Source organism: Phyllostomus hastatus, unplaced genomic scaffold (assembly GCF_019186645.2).
Source record: "Phyllostomus hastatus isolate PE091 unplaced genomic scaffold, TTU_PhHast_1.1 phas_contig_62, whole genome shotgun sequence".
NCBI lineage: Eukaryota > Metazoa > Chordata > Mammalia > Chiroptera > Phyllostomidae > Phyllostomus > Phyllostomus hastatus.
Window position 1 is genome coordinate 17,660,733 of NW_025333921.1, and position 27,454 is coordinate 17,688,186.

Here is a 27,454-nt window from a genome sequence, read left to right on the forward strand (position 1 = left end):
AAACAGGGTTCCTGGGGCCAGCGGGGAAGCCCCAAACCAATCCCAGGGGTCTAGTGAGAGCCCTTGGCTGGGCAGTGTGCCCGGCAGAAACCACGCAAAGCAATTTCCCTCCCAGCTGGCAGGCAAGATAAGGGTGTGTGTGGAGGGGCGGGGAGCCATCCATCTGGCTCCTGGGATCTCCCTTCCTGCCCATGAGACTGGGTAGTGACGACCAGTTTAGAGCTCTACTCTGAGGCCTTCTGGGGCCTCTGACTACCCTAGGGGAAGTCCAGGGACAGAGCCTGCCTGACCAGTTCTGAACCACCCAGAGGGCAGCCAGGCCCAAGGGTAGTGGGGACAGGAGCCCTGGGCGGGGCTACAGTGTGGGGACAGTGAAAGAAGCCCTTAGTTCCTGTCCTGGGGCCCACCTTGCCCAGCCACTGGCAGCTCTGCCCTCTCTCAAACACCACAGCCCCTAGGGCTTGGGCCTAAGGAGGAGCAAGCCTGGTCAGCAGGGGCTGGGGCATGGAGACACAAACTGATGCTGGAGAAGGAAAAGAACTGCCACTTGTCGGCTTCCGATGATGGTCTAGCAGTGGGTCCAAGACAAACAGAAGGCTGCGGTTTCTCAGGGACCGAGTGAGCCAACATGGCCCTACATTTCCACTTGGGACAGAAACCAACAGACAAGCCTATCAGGTCATCTGGGAAACTCCCCTAACCCTTCCTCGCAGACATTCAGAGTGGCCCCTGCCACCCACCACCACAGCCACAAGCCCTGCTCAGCCCTCAGCTCAGACCCACACGCCAAGCTCGCTCTGTACCTAGATGTCCTCCAGGGACCGCAGACCCAGCTGTCACACAGAATCCCTCTCTCCACACCCTGCAGCATGCCCCACTGCCTACGCTCCAGTCCCCGTGGAAAGCTGTCCCAAAACGAGGGGACAAAAACAGAATCAAAGTCATCTCCCTCAGGCTACCTGAGACAGCAGGGGGCACACGAAACCTGGGTCAGAAGGCCTGGATCATCAACCCTGCCAGTGGGCGGCTGGCCCTCTGGTCCTCGGTTCCTCACCCAACGAGCAGGGTAATGAATACTGCCCTGTTTGCCTTGCCAGCTAGGAGTGAGGAACCAGTGAAATGATGGGTAAGAAGTCTTTGGGAAAAGGAAACGCCCTGTAGAGGTATGGGGGTTACCAAGACAAGTAGGAGAGGACGGCCTTTATTAAATGGTTCTTTGTACCAGGCTTCACACAGAGTGTTTTACAAACATCTCATTTAATCCTTGCAACAATGCAATGAGGAAGATACTACTTACACCCACTTTGCAGATAAGAGACTGAGGTTCAAGGAGGCAAGACAGCACCAAGGTCACACAGCTAGGCAGTGTGGAGCCAGCACTTTGAGTCAAGTCTCCAGTGTGTCCTTCTAGCTCCAAAGCCCTCAAGCATTGCACTGCGCCACGCAGACACTGCCATGCCGCTGGGAACCGAGAGCACTAAGTGGGTTTGGCTCTGCCAGGTACCTGCTGATGACCTTGGGTAAGTCATTGCCCATCCTCTGTCAGCAGAAAGATAGCAAATTTTTGAAGCAAAAGAGAATTTCTGCCAGGGAGTGATTCTGCCAGGCCAATGCAGGCACTTCTGTGGCACACATGCTCACGACGTCTCTGACCTGGATCGGCCAGCACCCCAACTATCAGTACCGGGGCTGCCGCCCGGCTGCTGCCAAATGGGGCCATGGCTTCACATCCCAAGTCTGGGAACTTCCATCCAGCCAAGCAGAGACCCTAGAGACCAGGTGAGCAGCACTGCAGCAGGGAGCTGCAGCAGGAAAGGCAGGGCTTCGGGAGCTTCCGGCCCGGGTGGCCTGTCCCACAGAGCGCCTTGCCCCCACCCCCACCCCCACGCCTCCAGCCTGGCCTGCCTGCACGCCTGCAGAGAAGTAACTTGGGTGGTGGCAGACACAGACCCAAGTGCAGAGCAAGGTCACCTGCTACGTTCTTTCTTTTTTAAAAAGTTTCATCTTTATTGTATTTTTCCCATTACCACTTATACCCCTCCACCCCAACAATCACCACACTGCTGTCCATGTCCATGAGTCCTTTTTCCAGTTTGCTCTATCTCTCCGCCCCCTAACCCTCCCCCACCACTAGCTGTCAACTGCCCTCCATCTACATGCTATTCCAAACCCCAGCTGGTGGTCCTCCCCTCTCTACCCCCTCAGTCCCCCAGACTACTGCATTCAGCTCATGGACAAGTAAGTTTTGTTCAGAATGGTGTTGGCTTACCTTTTTTTAAAAAAGTTGATTGTTTCATTTCTGTAGCCCCTAGGACCCCTTCACAGTGTGTGCACACACAGTCAGGCTCCCGGTGCTTTCACGCCCTAGAGCCACACTGCAGGAAACCACTGGGCCCGTCAGCCCTGAAGGTGGGAGGCCCCTGATCTAATGGCTGGCAGGTAAGGGTTATAAGATTTCTAACTCCTGGGCCCTGACTGAGGCATCTCTGAGGCACTCTGTACACTATCCCCAGAGCTCCTCATGGCATGGGGACCGAGTCCTCCTCCATGGGACTGGCTGGTACCCACCCTGGCTCAGCTTCCTTCCTTCCCCTGCTCTCGTCCCCAATCCCTCACAGATGTTCCTGGAAACACCTGCCCCCTAGAAAAATCACTTCCATGCAAATCCTCATCTCAGGGTCTGCTCCAGAAGAACCCAACCTAAGATAGCTGCTAACAAAATCTACATAGAAATCCACATTTCTGCTTCTCGCAATAAATCTGTAGATCAAGCAGCCTTGGACCCATTCTCACTTGGCAACAAGTGGCTAGAGCTGAGTAGAGACCACCTGATACAGAAGGAAGAGGTGTCCTCCAGGCTTCCCCAGTGCACCACATCCCCTGCTGCCTTCCCACTGGCCATTTCCATCACTCACATTCCCTGCTGGCCCCTCCAGGATTCTGAGTTGGCAACCTCTACAATATAGTGCAGTGGCTACTGGTGCAGGCTCTGGAATCTAGGTTCACCAATTACTGATTCTGTGACCTTAATAAATCCCTTAATCTTTCTGTTTCAGTCTCCTCATGTAAAAAAAAAAATGGTATCTGCATGCACCTACACAGTATCCTCTATGGATATTAGAGACTTAAATGGGATACTGCCTATAAAGTAATTTGCCCCCTTTCTAGCACATGATATCCAAGAAATTACTAATATTTGTCTTCTTGGAGCAGGTGTGCCTGCTATAATCTGACTGCCTAACCCAACTATCTGAGATTACCTGCTGACCCTTCGCTTCCCCTGGGGGAAGACCCCCTTCCCCCAAGAGATTTGGCTCCGAGCACTCACTTCTTCCCACTGGTGAATGTATCGAATGAGGCGGGAGAGACGCAGGAGGCGCAAGAGGCTGAGGATCTTGGTAAAGCGGACGATGCGCAGGGCCCGAGCTGTCTTGTAGACCTCCGAGTCGATGCGTGTCTCCACAATGAGGAAGATGTAGTCCACAGGGATGGAGGAGATGAAATCTACCACAAACCAGCTTTTGAGGTACTTCATCTTAATCCGCTGCGGGTCCAGGATGATCTCTGTGTTGTCTTCCACCACGATCCCTGTGCGGAAGTTGAGGACCAAGTCGATGAGGAAGAACGTGTCTGACACCACATTGAAGACAATCCAGGGTGTGGTGTTCTCATCCTTGAAGAAGGTGATGCCCACAGGGATGATGATCAGGTTCCCCACCATCAGCAGCAGCATGGTCAGGTCCCAGTAGAATCTGGCCAGAGACAAAGGGGTCAGTTGCCGGGAGGGGAGAGAGAAAGTCACAGACTGAAAGAGACACTCTGAGGGAGAGCAAGTGCAGGAAAGAGAGGTCCTAGGAGGCTGTAAGACACTGTGGGAGGCAGGCCCACGGGAACCAGGGCAAGCTGTGGACAATGGCAGGGGAAGAGGCTCTTCCTTCGCTAAGGGGCCCTCTGCCTGCCCCTCCATGAGCTCCCTGACAACAGACCTCTTACCCACATGCCCATGCCCCAGTGAGAGTCAGGCTGAAAAGCAAAGCAAACAATCATATCCAGAGAGAAGTGCAGGGCTGTTTGAGTGGCAGAAGCAGTTTGCTCAGAACCACCCCAGGCTCAGGCCAGGCTGCTGCCTCCTCCCTGAGGGCCATCTGTGGCCTGGAGACAGGCTGGCAGGCAGACATGCTACAGACTGTAACCAGAGAGCAGGGGGGGTCCAGACACACAGCAGGCGGCAGTGCTAGGCTTCAGTCCCAGCTGTCACTGACACTATGAGATACAGGCAGGTGCCCTACCTGCTCTGGGCCTTGGTTTCCCCATATGCAATGAGGGGATGAAGCCTCAACGCTGAGTCCTAGAATTATGATCTGGCACCCTTTGGCCTGTACCCAACAGTGAAAATGCCTGGCCATCAGAGGTTTTCATTCTAACAAGGTGTTGGGGTGGCAGAGTGGTGTCTTCAAAAGCAGGAAGTGTTAATGTGGAGATTTCAAGTACCAATGAGGTACCACTCAATAAAATGGAGTGAGACGGGATGGAGCTTCCAGCACCATTTCCTCTAAGCCCTCAAAGCAACAGTAAGTGCTTTCTGAGGGAGGGAGGGAGGTGAAGTCTCAGAGAGGTTAAGCAGTGAGAGCAGGTAAGGCCAGCCCTCAGGTCTCCCCCTGGGCTTGGCAGGGGCCCTCTGGAGTGTGCAGACAGGCACAGACCTGTCTAGGAGGTATGACCAGTCATCCCCAGGACCCAGCACAAGTAAGTACCAGCCACCCCAGGACTGGCCTGGAGACCAAAACTGCAGAGCTGTTTTCCTCTGTTATTAATTTAGACAGTTACACAATGACAAATAAAGATGTTAATCTTTATTAATTAATCAAGAAATAAGGGCAGAAATAAGCATGTCCGCTTCCAAGAGGAATAACCTTTCAGCCATCTTTAATTCTCTGTTACAGGGAAGCCAGGAGGAAGGGGAGGCAAGATGACGATCTTCCCCTGAGTCTTCAGAGGATCCCACCACAACCTTTAGTTTGAAAAATAACTACTTCACAGCAAACTGCTTTCTTTGCCAGACTCAAAATGGTGCTGTGAGTCAAGGAGAGGGCAGGGCCTGCCCCACTGAAGGTGGGCAAGACAGCTTCCCCACATCACACAGCTCAGGGAAGGCCGCTTCCCAGAAAGGCCTCTTCTTGCAGCTCCTTTGAAAGCCGAGCCCTTCAGGGTGTCAAGATAGGAGCTCAAGTCAGAGATTCATGAGGCTAATGCTTCTCATTCTAAGGCTGGTGCCAGGAGGTCAAATTCAGCTCCTTTCCTGCCCCACAATCCGCCAGCCCACTTCCAGCCACAACCCGCTTATGCCATCTGAGGGGACCAAACCTAAGGCCTGAGAACCCACCCCAGCCTCACACTCGTACACAGAACACAGCATGTCCTGCTTATGGCTTGGGGCCCCCAGGGGAATGGCTTCAGCACCTAAGGAGTGTTCTTAAGCTATGTACACTCTCCGCCCAGCCTCAGACACATCATTCAAAGACAGCTGCAGACACCTATTAAATGCCACACACAGGTACCCCCATTCACACACAGTGTGTAAACACCCCTATATACACATGGCCACCACTCCTTTTCATTTAATCTTTTGGGAAAAGTAAAGCAAAACAAAAAATACTGTGGCACAGAGAGGCCACTGAGGATCCTGTGGTCCTCTGTACATAAAGCTAATAATACACTCAGGCTGGAGGAGTTTCTAAAATTAACAGAGCGGACACAGCAGCTGCGAATGCTGACTCGGGCAGGCCTGCCACTCCGGCGGGTTTCTACACTCTCCCAGCTCTAGTTCTCTCAATTACAGACCAAATCTGAGACAGTAATTAACATAAAAATGTTTGCATTTAGTGGTCTTCATAAAACCAAATTACATGAAGCAAAAACACCCATTTCCTTGCATTCTGACTAATTGTTTCAATCATGAGTTTCCAGATGCTAAGGAATATTTCTGGTGCCTGGCCTGGGCTGGGGTAGGAATACTGAAGTACTCCTCCCCACAGACCACTATGCTGGAGCCCCTCACAGCTACTCAAAAGGCAGCATAATATGGTGGGAAAAAAGAAGTGCAGGTTCTCAGAGACAGCCAACTTGGGTCTGATTTCTGGTTTCATCATTTACTTCATCTCTCAGTTCATCAGTTTCTTCATCTGCTGAATGAGAACAATCGTGGTACCTTACTAGCAGAATCATTATAAGTAATATTTGTAAAATACTCTGACCTATACCTAGCTATATTATTAAATGACTAAATAAGTAATTCAAAAGTCAACAAATTCTCAGAAAAGAAGTGAGGGAGGTGGAAGATTTAATCTTCCAGGTAAAAGCCAAAGCAAAGCATCTACTGGGGGTGGAGGTAGAAGAGAACTCCTAATGGTCCCGGGAGTCAGCAGTGGAAGTCAGTGATTACAACTTTCCCTGAACAATCAGACAACAGAACCTATGCACCTCAGCAGCAGATGCCCTGATCTCAAGGAGCTCATGATCTAGTCAGAGGACAAGGCAAGTTGGGCAACGATGTAAGAAACCATCCCAGGGAGCAGCCCAGGCATCTGAAAAGGTGAGCTCCTGGTGGCCCGGAAGCGTGAGGCCATAAAGTGCATCTACAGGAAGTGAGAAGCTGGGCTTTGGGAGCTGCCCTTGGCCTCAAAGACTACACTTCCCTACTCTTTGCCAGGAGCTAGCACAGATCTCTGAAAGCAGAACCTAGGCAAAGCAAATAGTATTCAGCACCATGGACAGCGCCCTGCGCCTGCCAGCCCCACTGTGCCAGGGGAAGTCGCCAACAGCCTCCCTACTGACTTCATCAGCTCCCTGGCCCTCTTCTTCCCCAATCCTAGGACCACAGGCATCTCAAGTGATGCATTAATGTCTCTGGGGATTTTCAGTGGGGACTCTTTGGTGACTGGAAAACCTTTATTCCAACTGTGTGCTTTCCATGCATTACTTCACTGAGCCCTCAGACCAGCACTATGGTAGCTGTTATTATCTGTATTTTACAGATGATGACACTGAGGTTCAGAGAGAAATAAGCATCTCTCAAGACAACATAGCTAGTGAGGAGCAGACCCAAGATTCAGAGAAGCCTGTGGGACTCCAGAGTCTCATCTCTTGGGATTTCAGGCACCTCGGTGGGATTCAGGAATGTGGATGAGCCTTTCTCCCATCTTTGCATTCCACGGGGGAGGCAGCCTACCAAAGCAGGTGCAGCCCCGTCCCAGAGCCAAAAGAGAGGGTTGCAAAGAAGTTTCAAGAAGATACATTCTCCTGATGCCAGAGCTTTCTGAGATGCTTCCCACGGTGGGGGAAATAGCACACTTTCCAAGTGTTAAAAGAACCTGTCATCAGCAATCAGCCAGGAACAGCTGTACCCATCCTGCAGAAAGGAAAACTAATGTCCACAAAGAGGGAACAGTAATATTTCCAAAGCCTCACACCGAATGCCCATGCTCCCCTAACACCACACTGCCCCTAAAACCATTTACGGATAAATCCCACGGTCCTGAGTATGTATCCATGATGGTGGGTGTCAGGCTCTGGCAGGGAAGCAATGGACAGACACACTCGGATGTGCTGGGGTAGGCACATGTCTGAATTAAAGCCCTTTGTCTCTCCAAAGCCAGATGACCTCTTCCAGAGCAGTGTTCTCTAAGCTGGTAGGTTCCCAAGCCCACTATTTCTCAGTTCTGGATCTTCCTTTCTACTTGGGCCAACAGGTCCATCCAGGCAGCAAGATGCAGCCCACAGGCTGGTTTTGGGGAAGCAGGCCCCATGCGCAGAAGGAATGAGGGACAGCAAAACCTCCTACAGCCCTTTTACACTGACACCTGGAACACTTCATGGTTTGATCTCAGAGGAAGGGAATGGCCTCTGCATAGTGTAGGGAACAGAAGAGGCTCGTGACTCTGATTTCAGAGACTGGAGGACCAGAGCCCTCTCTTTCCCCGGAGGCTGCCCTGGATGGGGGCAGAAGTGGAGGTCCTGGAACAGCAGGGATGACCTCCTCCAGCCTCCGCTTGTCCACACATGCCCATGCTCGCCTTCAAGTGCATACACTCACACACACGTGCATGCACATACACACATACCCATGTCCACACAACTGCGCACACACACATACATGCAGGGGGCAGAAGTAGGTTTACTGTTGTGAGGCTGCAAAATACAGAGTTTATTCTTGGATTATTATTTATTAATTATTGTATTACTTTTCATGCAAACAACTGAAGGCATATGAACAAACACACCCAGGAATACATTTTTGTCCTTGCTCTCATCTACATATGAGAGCATATTTTCTTGCATACCCACTTGCACACATTTAACACGAATGATATCCACTGGGGATTCTGTCAGCTGAAAGAAAGAGAATGTCTTTTTTTGTCCATTAAAGACTCGTCTGAAGTGCTACCTCTTCTGGACCTCTCCAAACTCTCACCAGTCAGGCCTCTCCCCAGCCTGGGCTCTGGCTTCGGATCTCCTAGATTCCTGCAGGCTCTGGGGCCTCATCCCAGACACACCTGCGTCCCTGCAGTGCTGACTGCAGGCCAGGGTCCCCTGCTTCCTCCCAGGTGAGTGGAGCACCCAGGGTCCTATCTTTTACCCCCTTCCTCTATGCAGATGGTTCCTACGTACACATCACTCCTTGCACCAGCCTGCCATCCCCACCTGGCACCTGGAGGACCCCAGTCGAAGGCTGAACTCTGCCCCTTCCTCCCCAAAGCTGAATGGCAGAACATTTTAATGACCTGGGCTCAAACTCTCAAACCCATCCTCAGCTGCTCTCTTTCCACCCAGCCACCGCCGAAGGCCCCATCCCCACCCCTGAGCTGTGACCCAGCCTTGTCTGGTGTCTTCTGTGATGGCTCCTGAACCTGCCTGCCGCTGCTCTGCCCTGCATCAGCTCCTCACTGCTCCTCACCCAAACCCTTCCCCTGCTGCCTACCTGGCTCCAGCCTCCACTCTCCTCCAGCTTACAGGCTCTCTGGGTTAGCTTTCCAAACAACAGGATGATCACGTCACCCCTGCTTGAACCCTTCTGGTGGACCCCCAACAACTACAAGGAAAGTTCGAGCTCCTCAGCCTCGCATCCACTGACCCCCTTCCCTCTTCTCCCCGCTGCTTCCTTCACAGCAGCCAACTGGACACTGGGCCCCCTGCCCCACCTCCATCCTAGTTCCTCCTAAGAACCATTCCAGCCCTGAGCTCTCATCTTTCCAGATCACGTCCCTCACCCAGGGCCCTGATCAGCTCCCTCCTCCTCCACAAAGTCTACCTGACTGTGCTGTGTGTCACCATATCCTGCCCCATGTGTCACCACATCCTGCCCCTTTCCTCAGGCACCACCTAACTCTCCTTCCAGCCCCCCCCCCCCCGCCAAAACTATAGAACCTGAGGCTCCGGGAGTCTCCGTGTCGGACAATGATATGGGAACTGGGAGATCTTTCCTCCACTTCAGATCTGTGCCTTCGTATTCCAGGTCCCCCTCCCCCCTGCACAGGGAACCACCTGAGGCCATCACGGAGACAATGACAATGAAGGAGAGTGTCAACATGCCTTTCCCCAACCCCACCAGGCATAATGGACCACCTCATCCACCTCTCTTGCCCAACCCTCTAGCACCCACTTCACAGGATCGCTGGAGCAGGGCCACCATCAGCCCTTTTCATGTTCACATGGGTGCTGTGCAGGAACCCCCACAACTTCAGTGTTTCAGCTCCCGTGCCTCCATCTCCTTGCCACCATCTCCACACTGAGCTGGGCCTCCGCCTCTGCCAACCCATTCCTCCAGGAAAACCTGGTCAGCTTTGCTTCCTATTCTCCTATGGCAATTATTCTGAATTACATCCTCTCTCCTCAAAGCTCGGAGATCACTCGCCCCCCTCACTCTCACTACCTTCTACTTCACAGAGAACAGAGAAGCCACAGGGTGTCTTTTTCCTCCTCTTGCCACCAGACTCCCACCTGGCTCGCCTCTCCCTCTTCCCCTCCTTCAGTCAGGGCATCAGTGACATATCCACCTGCCATCCTGACACCATTTTCTCCCCAGGGACCTTAATTTATAGGTTGCCCCCTCTTTCACCTATACCTTCAGTCTCCCTCTCTACTGATCCTTTCCCCTCAGCTTTTTCTTTTAGCTCTCTACACTTAAAAATAAAATCAAATCACTCCCTGACCCCTACTGCCGTATCTCTTCTCCCCTCAGAAACAAGCTCCCTGAAAGAAGTGTCAGTGCCCCCACTCTCTCCCTTCCTTTCCATCCCGTCCTCCTCTCAGCAGCAACTCAGTGCACGCCCCGCCCCGCTGCAAAATCCAGGGGGCACTTCCTCCATCTCGAGCTGGGTGCCGTTCTGCCAAGACGCCTCATCCCGCTGGCTCTTCTCTGTTCTCCCTGCCTCCCCGTCCCCTCCTCTTGGCTGGCCTCCCCTTCCCCCATGTGACCTTTACATGTTTTTGCTCCTTTGGGCTCTCGCCTCTTCTCCCTCTTGTACTCTCCCTGGGTGACCTCACCAACTCCCACGGCTTCATTATTCTGCTGGCTTTCAAACCAGACCTCTCTCTCTCAAGCTCCAGCCGATGTGTCCACTTGCTGACTACCCACCTCCACCATGGAGCCTCACTCTCAACATCTCCAGATAGAGCCTGACAGCTTCCCCCACACACTCTTCTGCTCCCAGCACGTGGTACCGCCAGCCATCCAACCTGACAGTTATCCTCAACCCAGCATCTTCCTCATCTACCAGCACTCCGTCATGTGGGACCCAGTGAATCTCCTCAACCTGCCACCTGCAGCTTCCTAACTGGGCTCCTGGCCCTCCCAGGACCCCACGCACCTTAGGGTCTGGGCTGGGGTCCACATCTTCTCTCCAACCCACTCTCCACACTTGCCAAACCCAAAGACCTTCCGCACTAAAATCCAGGTTCCTCACTGTCATCCCCAGAGCCCCTCCTGATCTGGACACAGCCTCCTTCTCCTGCCTTGATTCTCACCAACCCTCCCCTCGAATGCTCTGCTGCACACATGCTCAGCAACTTTTGGTACCCCCAACACACCATGCTCTCTTTGGCCTCTGGGCTTTCCCACACACTGTCGACCGCCTCAACTCTCCTCCCTCTCCACCCTGCACCCCGCTGGTTCAGCGGAGGCATCACTTCTGGGAAAGCATCTCTGTATCCCAGGGGACCTGGTTAGGTGTCCCTGGTGTGTGCTGCCCTAGCACAGTATTTACAACCCTGTGATGAAACTGTGTTTCATGGTCTGTCTTGTGGTCACTTGGCTTCCTGAAGTTGGCACAGTGTCTTTACATGGCCAGTCCTAATAAATATGTTAACAGGTAGAAATATAAGAACAGGCGAATGAATGACGAATGTCCTGTAGGTACAGGTTAAGTGGCAGGGGCCCTAGCAGTAGCTACATGAAATGGGCAGCCCTCTTGAGACCCTAACTCCTTCCCACAAAGCTTTCACGGGCCTCTGGTAGTCAGGGGGAACTTATCCTGTCCACACTCCCAAGACTCAGAGGCTCCCAGGAAAACCTATCAGCAAATGGCCCCCGCCTAGTGCTGGAGATGCCGGTGAGAAGTCCCCGAGTGGGAGGAAAGGCGCTGGAAGGGGGAGGAGGACACGAACAGGAGATGGGCCGGGAGAAGCACAGGACTCAGGGGTTCTGACAGGGTGGGATGAGAGGGGCTGGTGAGGCGGGACTGCAGCCAAAGATCTCAGCCAAGGCCGTGACTGTGTGTCCAGCTTGGGCACCACAGGCCAGGGCGGCAGAACACAGCATGCCCCTTATTACAGGCACGCCCCTTGGTAGGGGTCATCAGGGTTCTCCCTTCTCCCAAATAGGTCTAGCACAGAGGCTGGGTGGGGAGAGGGCTGAAGGGCAAGGAAAGAGGCAGTCTGGCCTTTCTCCTGCTGTACCCACCTTGCAGACCTAGGATGAGCCTCCCTTCCCCAGCCTTGTTGTGTGTGTGCTCCCCAAAAGCAAAAGTAATTTTCCTTCGTTGTCTCAGGTGTGAACACATTGCTGGGCCCACGGGTGAGGCCCACTAAAATTGTTCAGTGGACGGGTGGACTAAAGATTGTTGCGAGGGGAGAAAAAAAGAGACTCCCAGAATCAAAAATAAAGAAGACACTAATATGTTAACACTGACTATTGCTCAGTGGTGGGTTTGTGGGTGATTTGAGTTTTCTCTATCGTACCTTTCTATAATCTCCACATGCTGTATTTCCTCAAAAATGGGAAAATATTACCTTTATAATTAGAAAAATAAATCCACCTTTAACGGAAGACCAGCGTCCCATGCTGTGAAGAGCCCCTAATGTGTGTCGGGGAGAACACTGCGTCCTGAGGAAAGCCCTGAGTGGCCATGCAGACATAAGGAAAGTAGGGTCAGGACGGGAAGGTCAGGAGCAGCATAACTTTTGGAGGTCAGCGATGGAAAAGAGAGGGACGCCACTTGAAGGGCAGGTGTGACAGGCAAAGGAGACCACATGACTGCCCATAACACATGTGAGGACCCACACATATGGGGCACTTTCCTCACTTTCCCTCACACAAAACATAAAAACTGTTTAAAAGGCGCCGGATGGTGTGGCTCAGTGGACTGAGCACAGGCCTGAGAACCAAAGTATCTCCGGTTTGATTCCCAGTCAGGGCACATGCCTGGGTTGCAGGCCAGGTCCCCAGTAGGGGGCTCACGAGAGGCAACTACACATTGATGTTTCCCTCTCTTTCTCCCTCCCTTCCCCTCGTTCTAAAAATAAATACAATCTTTTTGTTTTAATTGTTTAAAAGCATGGACCGCCCCCCACCCCCCTACGTGTCCAGCCTCCTGTTTCTCATTCTCTGAGGCACAGCTGCTGCCCACCTCCCTCCCTACCCTACACCCCCCAAGGGACCTGCTGACTCTCTAGGGGTGAAGGGGTGGCTACTCAGGAGTCCTCCCTGCCTGGGCCCCTGGGGCTGGCATGTTGGCCTCCCCCCACCCTGACTAGAAATCTGCCTCCCACAACTTTTGGGGGCCAGACTGAGCCCTCAGCTCTGGCCTCTGAGAGGAATACGCCCCCACCCCTCACCCCACCATCCAGCTCTAGTCCCATTTCTCCTACTGCTTCTCCCTGACCTCCGGGGTCTCCCCTACAATAGATGAATTACTCTTCCCCCCACCCCCTCCTGGGCACTAGGGCTCTATTTTTAACCCACCTCAAAACCTCTGACTCAGAGTCACAGGGCTCCCAGAGAGCTGCCGCCTCGGCTGGGGCTGCCTCCAGAGCAGGTGCAGGGCCAAGGCCGTCTAGTAGCCTGGCTTGTGGGTGGGCTGTTTGATTTTTTTATGTATCTTTATTTTCTGATTTTTTTACGATGATCAATTACTTAAGGGACAAACTTTGTGTTTGGAGACCCAAACAAAAATGCCCCTTTACGCCTGCCTGCCTCTTCCACTTCCCCCTTCCTCCCCGGCTGAGGCTGCAGCCCCTCATCCTTCCATGAGAGCTAGTCTCAGCCACTCCCCAAGGACAAGGTGAACTGTCCTAGGGCTGCCAGGGACAGCACCTTTCCTTCCCCTTCTGTGAGCCTTCAGTGACACAGCACACTAACCACCCGGAGCCCGGACTGAGCTGAGGACTCACGGGCACCACTAGGTGTGGGGTGGTCGGTAACAGGCCCCCACGCGATGCTGAGGTGGCTGGTCTGGGGCCGCACCGAGCGGCCAGGCCACAGCAGCCGGTGTCGTGGTGAAGCGTCCCAGTGTTTGAGTGCCCGGCCGTGTGGCCTTGGAAAAATCACTCCACCTCTCTAAGCCTGTTTTCTCGTATAAAATAAGAACATTAACCCCACCTCATAGGATTCTGGGAGAATTCAATGAGATAATGTTTAAAATATGCTACACAGTGTAAATACTCTGTGCACGCTGGCTGTGATCGTTATTGTTCTCGTGACCTGGCCTGTGTGTGGACTGGCTTCACCTCAAGGAGCCCTCGGTCTGGAGGATGGACTGACCCACTCCACAGGGGGCTGAAGACCTAGGCCAGAGGGGGCCATACGCCAGAGCGGAGGGGAGGGAGGCATGTCTGGCTCTGGAGCTCTGGAGGCTGGGGACAGCCTGAGGAGAAATTAGCTGCGCTGGACAACGTGGACAGCGAGGAGCACAGGGGAAGCACGCCTGTTGGGTAGTACCCAGAGAAGAGTGTGCCCACTGGTCAGGAGGTCAGTGTGTGGTTACAGGGAGAGGTCCACGCTACGAAGCAGAGGAGGGGCCCAAAGGTCTTGGGTTCTCGTCCCAACCCCATCTCTAATTTGCTGTGTGCTCCCGAACAAGTCCCTTTCTCTCTCAATCCCTTTCTCAGTCTCTCCATTGGAACAACGAGAGGCTGAAGCTAGATGATCTCTAAGGACATGCCGACTCCATGAACATCTGCAGTGCGGAGGCTGAAGAGGCCAACCAAGGGCAGCCGGCCACATGAAAGCTCGCTGAGAGAGGGAATTCTGACACCCCAGCCCCAACCTAACTCTGCCCTGAAGGGAAGACAGAGGCATCTTGAGTGCCAGACTGAGTAGTCAGGACTCTTCTGAGGACATGGGGAGCCAAGAAGGTTACAGAGGGAGAGGCCCTTGGGGAACAGACTACTGTCTCTGCACCTTCTCACTGGCACAGCTGAATGCAGGCTTGGGCACAGGAACACCAAGATAGCAGCTCACTGCTTCTCTGACGAACTGAGACGTCCTCCGGAGACCCCGAGTCTGTGCACGGCAGACATACCAATCTGTAGAGCAGGGGTCATCCCCGTACGGATTGGTACGTCTGCTCTATAGGACTCTGAGCTGCCGAGATGCTGTGCTCCCTCAGGGTAGCAGCTTCACCTCTCTGAGCTTCACCCAACTGACAAGACCATCTGGGGAAAATGGGGGAGGGGACCGGCAGTTGGAGAACTTTCTTGTCCAGCTTACAGGAAACAAGGAAGGCTCAAACACGGTTCTCCCCACTCAGGAGAATGGAACAAAAATAGAACAGTGCTATGGAGGAGCACGTGAGAGCGACCTCAGGGGAAACCAGGTAGAACTCACCTGCTCCTGTAGGCAGCAGCGCCCATGTGAAGGAGGAGATGAGATGGATTCGGGGCAGAACTTCTGAGGCCAAGTAGCACTGGTGGGGATGGGGTAATGGTGACATTGTTGTGGGGGGTGCTTCCCCACTGAAGGCAGCTAAGTATTGACTCCAGGAGCATGTACACGGTCCCCTTCTTGCTAGGATGGAGGTCTCCTTGGGGGGTGCCTGGGCTCCGAGAACCGGAGCCCCCAGGACTCTGTGCTGTTTTCCCTCCAGGTAACAGTCTGACAAGGATGCTGAGTAAGGGCCATGTTTTCTGGGGCCCTGCCAACCCCCGAGTTTCACGATTCTGATGCTAACAACCTGCAAGGAAGCAAAGGGGACTGCCTCCCTGGAGACGGGCCCATTGTGAATGGGTTTGGGTGACAGTGTCACCCCAGACTCTGGGGATTTTGCAGAGCTACAGCAAACATGGTGCCATCAGGGAGTTGCAGGCTGTTCACGCTGAAGGGGATTCATAGGCGACGGAGGCAGAATCATCTGGGTGCTCCCCAAAGCTACCCTCCCTGAGCTGCACCCAGGCAGGCCCTGGTGTCTGCGATAGCACAGAGCTCCCTGGTGACTTAGTGGCTGTGCATTTCAGCTCTGGGTCTTGCTAAAACTGAAACCCAACCCCCTCTCTGGTCCCACTTTCAGATGAGAAAGTCAAAGCCCTGGGAGGTGAGGCGGCAGCTCAGTCACAGAGCCGGACAGGCTGAATCTTCTCACCTGGCCTCTCATTCACACCAGCCCCCTCACGTCCGGCCCCAGAAGCTGCAGAGCAACACAGAGGGGGAATAGCTGCCCAGAGCCGGCAGGGCAGGGTGAACAGCTTGCCGAGTTCCTACCCCTGCCAATTCCAAAGCTGATGGTTCTGCCAACTTGCCGCTCAGGACTTCTCAACCATAGTCTGTCCAGCATGACCTGAACTCTTCGAGGCCAGGTCTGCATTTCCAGAAGGAGATGCTGCCCCTGAGGAGATGTGGCTAGGAGGAGAAGGTGGTGGGGGCCCTCTGCCCAGGGAACAAAGAAAGCAAAGCCTGATCTCCACTCCCACAGGGGCCATGATCTAATGGGGGAGCGAGGGGGATCTCCACAGAGTACACCAATGCCACATAACATGCCAGGGAGGCCCCACCCCATTCCCCAGGACAAGGGTTGCCAGGGCCTCGGCAGCAAGAGGCCCGTAGGTGAGGAATCCCCACCTACTCCAGGAGCAGGTCTGGCTGGGCCCAGCTGAGTCTCTGGAAAAGAGTGAGATTTTCGTCAGCTCTGCTTGTGAGCAGCTGTCCCTTCCCTGCTGGCTCAATTTGCACTAATGGGGTCAGGATTAGGGGTTCAATACCTATTTGGCCAATTAGCTTTGCTCTCTTCTCAGCCACAGACTGAGCCCTGATCCTGAGCACAGAGAGCAAAGGGCTTTGAGGAGGTCATGCAGCAAAACAGGATGAGGGTCTGGAGAGCAAACTCGGTGTGTGAGGGCTGGGCAATCACAGCTGGAAAAGCTCATAACAAGAGGACCCAGGGCTCCAGAGTGGCAAGACCGGCCCCAGCTGCACAGTCCTTCCTGCTGGACCAAGTTTCTTCTAAAAGATGCCAATGGCACGCACTGACAAGACCTGTGGATCTGAGGGCCTTTGCTGCCCCTGGGAAGGGAACAGTACCCATATTCTCTGACAAACCGTAGGTGAGAGAAGCTGGTGGATAGCTTTGGTGGCGAGAGGTTGGGGACTTGTGTTAATTATTGACAGGGGCTGTTCCAGCCTGCAACAAGAACCGCAGGGTAATTACTTCTGGGCTCCAGGCCACATGTTCAGTGATATTATTGCAGCAGCAACACCTGCCTTCCGGGCACCAGTACGGCAGAAGGAGGGGGTCTTGAGGTTGTGCAGCCGGGCCAGGGCCCAAGGAGGTCCCCATGCCAGCACACACACTCAGCATCAGAGCACTCACTGCCTTGATAAGTGGGGTCAAGTCCTCACAGGTGAAGAGCAGCGGTTAAGGAGTACAGGTCCAAAGAGGCAGATTCTCAGTAGCCTGCCCTCAGTGTCTGCCAAGACCCACCCCAGCCAGGTGGTCCCCAGCTCAAGCTTCCCAACACCTGCTGCCAAGCAATTGTGCAGAATGGTTCTCTCTCCCCTTCAGATCCAGCTCTGATTTGCTTCCTCCAGGAAGTCTTCCCTGACCATCAATCCATACTAATCTATGGTATCTCTGCCCTCCCCTAAATCAGACCTGGTGACTCTCAGAGGATCTCAATCCTATCTCCTCTAGCCAGGTGGATAGTGACGCCCATCCTCTGTAATGGGTGAAGACAGGCTTGGAATGGAACATCTAGTCTCTGAAGGCACACCCCCCTTGGCTTGCTGCTCCCCAAGTCCAGAAGACAATGTATTAGCCAGCCCTGTGTTATGTATTTATTTCTGAAAGCCTCATTCACATAGACATAACACATCCACCCACATGGGTAAATGCCTAGACAGACACAAAATCAGCAGTAGCCAATTATCAGGCCCCCACAGCTGCTGTGAGCAGACATGGAGGTCCTGCTGCTTGCTCTGCAATTTGTGGGAGCCCAGAGTGGGGGGTGCGGTGGGGTGCAAGGTGTCCCTCTATCGAGCCAGCACACCTCTCTGCTCAGCTCTGAGCACTGCTCTGCGGGAGCCTTGAGCTGGCCATCCAGCTGGCAAGACAGACAGTAGCCCCAACAATGAGAGAGCAGAGCAGGGTGGGAGTGGTCACATGTGAGATTCCGTGGCTCTGGTGTCTGGCAGTGGTGGCACTGCTCTTTATTTATAATTGATACTTTACCTCACAGAGGCAGCTGGCTCAGGTGCTAAGAGGTATAAGGACGGGGGTGTCAAACTCATTCTCACTGGGGGCCACATCAGCCTCGTGGTTGCCTTCAAAGGGCCGAACGTAATTTCAACTCCTTAACTGTGAAGGAGTAGTTACACTTATACAGTCCTAACATTACATTCGGCCCTTTGAAGGCAACTACAAGGTTGATGTGCTCCCCCACCACTGTGAGAATGAGTTTGACACCCCTGGCGTAGAAGCTCAGGAAGCTTATTAAAGGAAGGGAGAGCTTCCTAAAGGCGAGGGCACGGGGAGCGGAGGGTGACATGTCCACACCGCCTCAAGCCCTGGTGCCTCAGGAGGCGCCGCACTGGGTCAGAGGCTGTGGTCAAGGATTCCAGTTCCAGACCCCAGACCAGGGCCTTATCTTAGTCCCAGGCTGAACCCTGATTCTGAACATAGACTGAGCCCTCATCCACGCCACCACTGGGGCCCAGATAGTGGCCTTACATTGAGCCCCAAACCTGCACAGACACTGAGCCCCAACCCTGGAGAGAAACTGAGCACAGGCCCTGCTCACATGCTGAGCCCGAAACCAGACTGACTCCACTTACTCACCTTTCTGAAGGGTGTAATAAACAGACCACGTGACCACCTATTTCTCTGGTGGAGAGAACACAGATACCACTGTCTACTTGACCCCTTCCCCTTTGAACCCCAATCACTCCTATCAAGCAATAGGTGCATCAATGGCATTGGATGTGGTTCCAAAATCCCAAAGGTCTCCAGTCAGAGCCTTCCGGGGGAGGAGCAGGTGGGCAAGCATCCTAACCCAGCACCCCTGGGAACCACAACCCCAGAGTGGGGGCTTCAGACAGGCATGTCTCGGCCTCTAGATGCTGCACCTTCGGATAAGGAAAGACTCCCTTCTCACTGGACAAGCTTAAATTAAGAAGGGACCCTGAAAATACCTATTGCACCAAACTTCAGGCAAAGGGCTGGGGAAACAAGAAGAAAGCTCCAGTGACAAGAGCATTAAGTTAAAGCCTCCCCTGGCTGGGGGACCCTCTGGCTGGGGTCCCAGGAGAGACTGCAGGGCTTTCCGACCTTGGCAGCCAGATGCTGTGCAACCCGCTTGGGTTTTCCTCTGACACAGACTTATCCGTGACCTCAGGCCAGTCCCTCGGCCTCTCCAGTTCTTGTCTCCCCATTCATAAAGTAAAGGTTTTAGGTCAGGAGCTTGTTAAGATCTGTCCAGAGCTGGTATTCTGAGTCCTGTCACATTTCCTTCCACATAGACAATGTGTGGTCAAACATTACCTGCAAAGTTTTTATTCTTGAGGGAAGGTTTTCTTGATCTACTTTAGTAACTTAACTTTTTAAACTTATAAAGAAAAAAACAAAGGAAGGAAGAGTAAGGAGGCATAACTATGAGTTTAGAGTCCTAGAGACCAGGTTCAAATTCTAGTTCTGGTACTTCATAGCTACATGATTTGGGGCAATTTTTTTTCTTTTTTCCAATCAAAGCTTAAGTTTCCTTATCTATAAACTGGGGACAATAGCACTTATTTCTCTGGGTGCTATGAAGAGTATATGAAATATGAGATATAAAACTATTGGCATGGTCTGCCACATGGTAGACAGATGGTTCATAAATTGCTGATCTGTGAATCCACCTGCCTTCAATCTCCACTGGTTTGAGTCTAGAGTTGTAAACTTGGAAGCCTGCAGGGGCCAGGCAACCAAAAGTGCGTGAGTGACACTGCTGGGTGTGGGAAAGGTGGGGACTGTGGGCAACTGGACAGCAGAAGCCAGCTGAAAGAGAGCAGCCTCTGGTGTACTCCAGTTCCCGACTGCGGGGCAGGAAGGTGGGGCTAGGGCTGCCAGAGTCTCTAATTTTCCAAGAGAAACCTGAAAACCAAATTTTTATATTACATCTTTCCATTTTAAAACATTGTCTCAGATTTGTTATGACACGCTATGCTGGCGAAACAAACCACATCCGGGCACTGAGGTTGGTCCATGGGATGATTACTGCTTAGCAACCTCTGGTCTCATCTTGAGTACCCGCAGTGATGGGGAGCTCACCACCTCTCTGTGCTGCCTCCCTCTCCCATTCAGGACGGGCGCTGATGATAGAGAGTGTCTCGAAGTGGCCTCCTGCACTTTGGGATCACAGGTTTCCAAGGCCCTGGCACTGCTTTCTCGTAAAGCCTGGCTGGCAGAGAATGTCCTCTCCAAAGCCAGGACAATGTCCTGGCCTGCTCTGGCTGGGGACTGTGGATTCTCCATCATCTCCTGGGCCCAAGCAAGATGGCCTGGCCAGCCTCAGCGGCCCTCCTATTAATTAGCAACTGGCAGTAGCAGCTTTGGGAGAGCCCTTGAGCCAAGTGGTGTGCATGCTGGAGCTGACCACCCCCTCAGGTCTATAACAAACCCCCAGGGACTGGGGCTGGACCTTCTGCTCTGGGTCAATTCCCCTCATGGCGGCCAGTGTATTGCAAGCACAAGGGCCATTCAGGCTGTTAAGACACGTGTCAGCCTAATCATCTGTATGTGGACTAGAAACATCTCATTCCAGGGTAGAAGCGGGCAGAGAGAAGTAAGAGGTAAGCCCAGCCCACACGGGGGGCTGCTAGGCATGGTCTGGGCAGAGGAGGGTGGCATTAAGACTCAGACAATCTTCCCACCCCCAAACCAGACCTTAAGGTGAGAAGACAGCTGCTTTTAGAGGATGCCTCTGTCCTCCCAGCCAGCCAGCCAGCCGGCCGGCCAGAGCCACCTCACACTGGCTCTCTTCCCTCAGCACCTCTGGACTCTCACTGACGACATCTGTTCTGGGAAATCTCACTGCAGCTCAGCAGTGACCGTACCCCCTACCCCTCTACTCCAGCCAGGCCACCCTCTGGCCCTTGGGACAGGAAAGACGCTGCCAAGGCAACGGGACTGGATGGGTTAACGAGGGCCCTCTGGCCAACTGGCCTCCCTTGCTCACTCCACTCCAACAGCCAGCCCAGGGCCAACAGAGCCCACACGGGCATGCAGGAAGGGAAGAGTCTGTCAATCTGACACCACAAGTTTGTAGCCTACCTCTGCAGCTGAGGGCTGCTCAGCCCAGCTCACAGGATTCACACTGCTGGTCTGTCTGAGCACTAGAGGCCAAGGGGAGAAGATGGTGTCCTTGGGGAACTGGGTCAGGAAGCCCAGGCTAAGCACAGTACAAATGCAGGGTCTGAGCCTCAGTCCTCCAAGCAGGTTCTGGGCTGGGCACCAGCAGCATCGAATCACCTAGGTGCTTATAAGACATGCAGAATCTCAGATCCCACCCCAGACTTAATGAGTCAGAACCTGTATTTTAACCAGATACCCAGGTGAGTTGGATGGCAGGACAGTGTGAGAAGCACTGAATTAGAACAAACACAGAGCACCACCCAATGCCATGGGGGTGCTCAGGGAGGAAGAGAGGGATGACGGTGGATGCAGTGACCTGGGAGGGCATCCCAGAAGACCCAGGGTCCCTAAAGCATGGGAGAGGAGGGCAGATGGAAAGATGGAGAGCCCAACACTGTGGGAGGCAGGCCACCTGCAGTGGCTCACAGCAGCTAAGGGAGCAAATGGGGCAGGGCCGGACAGGGGAGAGGTCCCAGCCTAATTATGGAGAAACTAGACCAAGAGCTGAAGCCTTGCAACAGGGAGAACCTGGAGTCCAGGCCTCCCAACTGGCAACATAAGGGTCGTGGCCCCACTGGGTTTCTGTGCATTATCAGTCTCCTAAGAGACCTCAGCCTGAGCACACCCTCCACCAGGCCCAGTCTTATCAGGTTGAGCATGTCCTTGTCACTGGAGAATCCTCCTGCTCACTGTGCCAGCTGACAGCACCGCGCAGGGCAGCTCACCTTGGAATTCCACTCTGTACCAAGGCGCCCTTCCCCCTCCACCAGCACTACTGCCTGCGGCCCATTTCAGCTTGGCTCTCCACAATGACAGCAGAAGATGCATTTCTGGGCCATTGTCCCCAGGACTGCCCACCCTAGGAGGGGCCTCAGAACCCCCCAGCCCCACAGCCAAAGCCACTGCCTTCCCCACTCCCCACCACCTGCCTGAACAGTCCTTCCCATGGCTGAAAGGGAGAGAGATGGATGCGGGACTGGGGAAACAGAACAGAAATGCGTCCCCAAGCAGAGCACCTTTCCTTCTGCAGGCATCTAACTCTGCTCCTATTTCCATTTCCATCTTGCTGGCAACGGGAGGCCCAGGCCTCAGCTCACAGAATGCCCCAGGAAAGCCCGCTCTAGGAGGCTAGCACCTGCCTACCAGGCCATGATTCTCTTCTGGGATGGCCTGGAGCGGGGTTCACAACCTAGATGGTCTTCCTCTGAGGAAATCCACAGATCCCAGAAACTGAGTGTCATACTGTGGGTCTGGATGTACATGTATCTTTCTGGATAGAGATTCTATGATGTCCAGCAGGTTCTCAGTTAGGTCTCCAATACAGCTTCAGAACCAGTGGTTTAGGTCAAGGACAGGGACCGTCTGGTCTGCCCAGGACTAAGGAAAGGAAGCAGTGTGGGCAGGGGCGGTGTGGTTCGGCACAGCATCACCGGTCTGACCGCATGCTGGAGTTTCTCGCTTGCACAGGTGGCCAGTTTACAATTTGTGTGTGACATGGCGACGGGCAACAGGATTGCCATTTTTCTAGGTGTGAAAACTGAGGCTCAGAGAAGGCTCACGACCCAAGCAGGGCCCCACAGTAGCTCAGGAGCTGACGTGAGGCGGGCAATGGCAGTGCCAGAAGCCCAGGAAGTCTGCTTTAGACTGCCCCTGGGACCTACCAGGCTATTGGTCCAGTTTCCATGAATTTGGAGCCCAGCTGTCTCTGCCTCAAGGAAAGGACCCATTATGAACCTCCCTTCCCTTCCTCACACCTTGAGGAGGCTCAGGCTAGGAGAGGGAATGGGCAGAGGGATGGGAAGAGCCAAGCTTGCCTGCCTCCATTCTCAAGGCCAAGCTGGAGTTTGAAGCACAGGAGTAGCCCCAGAACTGACATCCCACATAGGGACCTCCCTGCCAGCCCCATGTCCGGCACACATTCCCCAGACATCTGCTCAGACACCTTATACAGACACACCCAGACCGACCTCCCCCCCATTCTATTGCCACCTCCCTACCAAAGCCTGACACTTGAAAGCCTGACCAGCTTTTGGGAATAAAACCAGGTACATCTTCATGTGGGGTCCCCTATCCTTTTCTCTACTCTTGGAAAAACAAGATCATGCAGATACTATGTTTTATTTGTTCTAGGTTCCCCCTGCCAAACTCAGCTTCCAGGACATGGCTCATGTGAAAGAAAGGACCCACCCAGAACCCCAGAACCCAACCAACCTGGGGTGGGAGCCTAGGGACAACGCCCTGAGGGGCTGTGTGTCCTCTTCCTTTACCAAACCTTAAGTACAAGCTTCAAAAGGCAGCTGGGGAGTGGACGGGGAGGTCAAGACAGAAGTCAAGCCAGAAGTCAAGCTTGAAGTCAAGCCAGATGAGCCTGGAGGCACCACGGGAGAAGCCAGGACATGGTGTGTGCTGGGGGGCGGGGGGTGGGGGGGAGAAGCCCAGACAGCCAGGAAAAGCCTACCATTGGACATGGTCAATATGTGGGCCCCTCAGAGCACAGCCCACTCCAGCCATTAGAAAAGGGAGCAACCTTCCTCCCCCAGGAACAGAAGTCAGAAGCAGTCCATGACAGCAAGCTCTGAACTCTAAACCACAAACTCAATCTATCATGGTTTGCTAGTGATTCTTTATTAAACCAATTCTGCTGGATCAATGCTTCCTGCCCATCAAAATGATGAATACGTCCTCAACTGGCTCGAGTAATGCTTGCAGCAGCTCTTGTGAAGCTGGGCTGGGCAGTGGGATTGGCTCCATACAGAAGCCCAAGGCTAGTGGCTGAAACTTGAGGGACTGAGGCTTGGGGTGCTGGGTCAGGGGAAGTGGGTGAGGCTGAGATGAATGATGGGGTTTCTATGCTTAAAAGACATAGCCAGGTCTTTGCCTCTGGGACCTTCTGAAAATGAGTCCAGCTGTTCTGGCTGAGAGACAAGAGAAGAATGGCCACTGCCCCTCCAGAAGCTCACACAGGTGGCCTTTCTTGGATTTCTTTCCTCACACCAGACCCAACACCAGAGAGCTACTGGGCTGTGCAGAGGATGTGTGCCTCCAGCTACTGTCCCTGTTGCTTGTTGCACAAACCCAAATTCCAAGTCCGGTCTCACCTTTTTCCTGTTGCCCATTTATCAATCCCACTGCATCCGCCACACCCTATCCCCATCAACCCCCACCCTCTGCCATGTCCCAGGTGGCCTGCAGTTAGTGGAAGATTCTGCAGCAGGGGTACTGCAGACAGACACGCCAAGATGGCAGAGGAAGACCGGAAGGCGGGGAGGTTCCCATTGATGCAATCTACCCAGTCCTGGTTCTTCACGGCCCAGGGTAAGGGGAGACTGGGAAGGCACAGTCCAGTGCCCATAAGGTGCTCAATCAACGCCTACTGTTGATGGGGGCCAGGTGTGCCCGGGGTCAGTCCCTTGCAGTTCCCTGACCCAAGGTGGTGATGAAAAACCTGATTACAGGCTTCCAGGCACCAGAGAGGGTGGGAAGCTGAGCAAGGGAAGGGAGGGCCCCTCTACAATCTCAGATGGCTGATGCTGGCACAGCCTATCTGCCACCACCACCAGGGAGTTTGGAGGGAAGAGGAGAAACCCAGGACACCCAGTCCTCCCTAGCTCAGGCTGGGATCCTCAGGTCCCACAACTGACCAGAGGGGAGGCCACACTTTAGGAACCTGGTACTGCAAACCTGTTTCTGACAGAGTTTCTGATTTGCTCACACAATGTGAAGACTATGGCTGTGTGAAGGAAGGAGGAGTGGAAGAAAGGAAGGAAGGGAGGAAGGAAAAGGGAGGGCCCTTGGGTCACCATCTATTTTAAGGCATCGAGTGTTGCCTGACTGGTCATTCCCAGCACGAGAAATCTCTCTCATTGGATGGAAATGGCTTTGCTCTCATTACAAATCTAGCTTCCCTGGAGTTTGCAAAGAGGGCTGTGGGATGACAAAATGCTCATTTATATTGGCAGACAAGCAATATAGGCGGGTAAGAGAGGGGGACAGGGGACAGGGCCCAGAGACAGACAAAGAATTAAACCCAGGTCTAAAGAGTGACCAATTTGTTTCCAGACCCCAGGAGAGCACTGGGGGACCCAAGACCTTGACTGGGGTAGGCGCATCCCTGATCCCAACTTCAGAGGCAACCACCAATCTCTCTTTCTGCACAGATACCCCCACAGGCCCGGAGCGGTATCTGCTGTGTAGTAGCATCTGACTCAGGTGATGGGGGAGGGGAGGCCCCTCTCCTTGACGGGCAGTCACACGTTTTGTTTAGGGACCCATGGCTCACCCATGAGAGACCTGGCAGCTGCTGAGGAAGGTATACTGGATGAACTTGGGGTCATAGGGCAGCTGATCATCAGTCACTGTGAGCAAGGTCATCCTGTCCTGCCAGTCTGGAGACCAGCTACCCAGGGTATCTACTCCTGGCCTACGATTTGGCATGAGGGGCTGGGGCCAGAAGGTGGGTGCAGGTGGCTTTCATCCTGGGCATGAGGACCCAGTGACCTCAGTCCTCCGGGGGGCCCTGCTCTCCCTCCAGAGCTGCAGCTTCCCAGGGCACCAGAAGGCAGATATTAACAGCTGGGATCAGCACCCAGGGAGCTGGCCCAGCTGCCAAGAGGTCTGTCTCCCTTCATAGCCCTGCTCTACAGGCCAAATGGCATGGGACTGCTCTAGGACAGCCACTCTGACTCTGTAGCCCAGAAGGGGGAGGTGGGATGTGTGGCTGAAGGTAGCATGGCTAGGGAAGGCTCAGAATACCTTTTCAGCCTGCCCCTAAAGCCGCCCAGGCTTCAAGAAGCCGAGGTCTGCAACCGGAAGCACGGAAGAAAGTTCTCTGCATGGGGTAGAAGGAGGTCTGGGGATGTCTCAGGGCCGAAAAAGCCCCACTTCTCTTGGAGCACTGAGCGCTAGGAAGGAAATAAGTTAACTCTGGCTGCAACCGCTAAGGCACCCGCAGGTCCCCACCGGTCCCCTCACCTGAAGTCGCTGTAGGGGTGGATAATCCAAAACCCGGCCGACTTAACCCTCTCCTGCTCCCGCTCCACGGCTTTCTGGCTGCCAAACATCCGCAGGGAGAATTTGTTGACCCCGGGCTGGAGCATGGCCCCGAACTGGCGCTGCATGAAGCCGGCCTGGCCCAGGCGCACCTCGGCCTCGGGGAGGATCTGGTCGCCGGCGGCCGCGCCTCCCTCCACTTTGATAGCGGTGTCCACCGAGGGCTGCTCGCAGGAGGCAGAGGCCGACTGCGGCGACTGCTGGAGCAGCGGCGGAGAAGCTGCAGGCTGCGCCGAGGGGCAGGGGCGCTCGGGCCGGCCGGCCAGGCCTGGGGGCGTCCTGTCCTCGCCCGGGGACGCGTCGCCCTCAGCAATGAGCCGCCGCTCCTCCGCGGAGTCATGCAGGTGCCCGTGACTGCTGCCACCACCCGCCCCGCTGCCGCCCCGGCTGCCCAGCGAGGCCAGACTCCCGCGGAAGCGCCTGCAGTCGCCGTTCGTGCTGGACTTGCCCGCTCCACGGGCTGGCCCCTCGCCGTCCGCGGCTCCGAGGGCCGCACCCCGGGACTCCGTGCTGCCTGCGGCCGCTGAGGGCGAGGGCGAGGGCGATGGCAGCGGCCGCAGCCGGATGCTCCTGCGGCTGGGGTCCTGGCGGCCCCCAGCCCCCTCCTCCTCGGCATCCTCTTCCTCGTCCATGATCCACGCCTTGGCCCCCACCTGCTGCGGAAGGCTGTAGAGCCGCTTGCGCATGGACGGCGGCAGCTTGTCCATGGCGCCAGGAGCGGGCGCCGGGCTGGAGGCACCGGCGCGGGTGCGGCGCCGCGGATCGGCTCCAGGTCCGCCCGCCGGTCAGTCCGCCCCCCGGACGCGTCCTTCGCCGCCGGCGCCGGGCTGCCTCAGGCGCCCGCACTAGGGCAGACTGCGTGCCGCGGGGATGCTCCCGGTTCAGCTCGGGGTCCCTGGGCTCGCCGAGCGGCGCTTCCCCCCCCGCAGGCCGGGCCGGGCGCGGGGACCCCGCACTCGCTCCCTTCCTTCCTCCTGCGTTCAGGGGCGCGGCGCGCGGCCGGGCTCCAGGCGCCCCGCCCCCGCAGGAAACAATGGGCGCGGGGAGAAGCGCTGCTTCGGCCCCGGCGGCGTCTGGAAAACCGCACGCGAGCGCCGAGCACACGGACCGCGTGCCTCCCGGGCGTGCGTCCCGCGGGCAGGCGGGCTCTCCGTCGGTCCCGGCGTCCGGGCGGTACGGCTGGCCACTCGCAAGCCTGCCTCGCCTCCTCTGGCCGAGCCCGGACGGCGTGTCCTAGGGTTCCCGCCGCAACCGAGCGGAGCCCAGCAGTCCGCCGGGCTTACATCAGCGGCCGCCTCCCCCAGAGCGCCCTC

At 54.8% G+C, this 27,454-nt stretch overlaps 1 protein-coding gene across 1 annotated transcript in view; it reads right to left on the reverse strand.

Moving 5' to 3' along the window:
* The window catches only part of HCN4 (hyperpolarization activated cyclic nucleotide gated potassium channel 4), a 40,191-nt gene extending 13,343 nt beyond the window's left edge, over positions 1-26,848 (reverse strand). Inside the window, exons 1-2 of the mRNA XM_045848613.1 lie at positions 26,064-26,848; positions 3,329-3,752 (exon numbers count right to left, since the gene is read on the reverse strand). Of these exons, the coding sequence (XP_045704569.1) occupies positions 3,329-3,752; positions 26,064-26,848 (1,209 nt within the window). The remainder of the gene's footprint in view (positions 1-3,328; positions 3,753-26,063) is intronic.
* Positions 26,849-27,454: the final 606 nt, after the last annotated feature.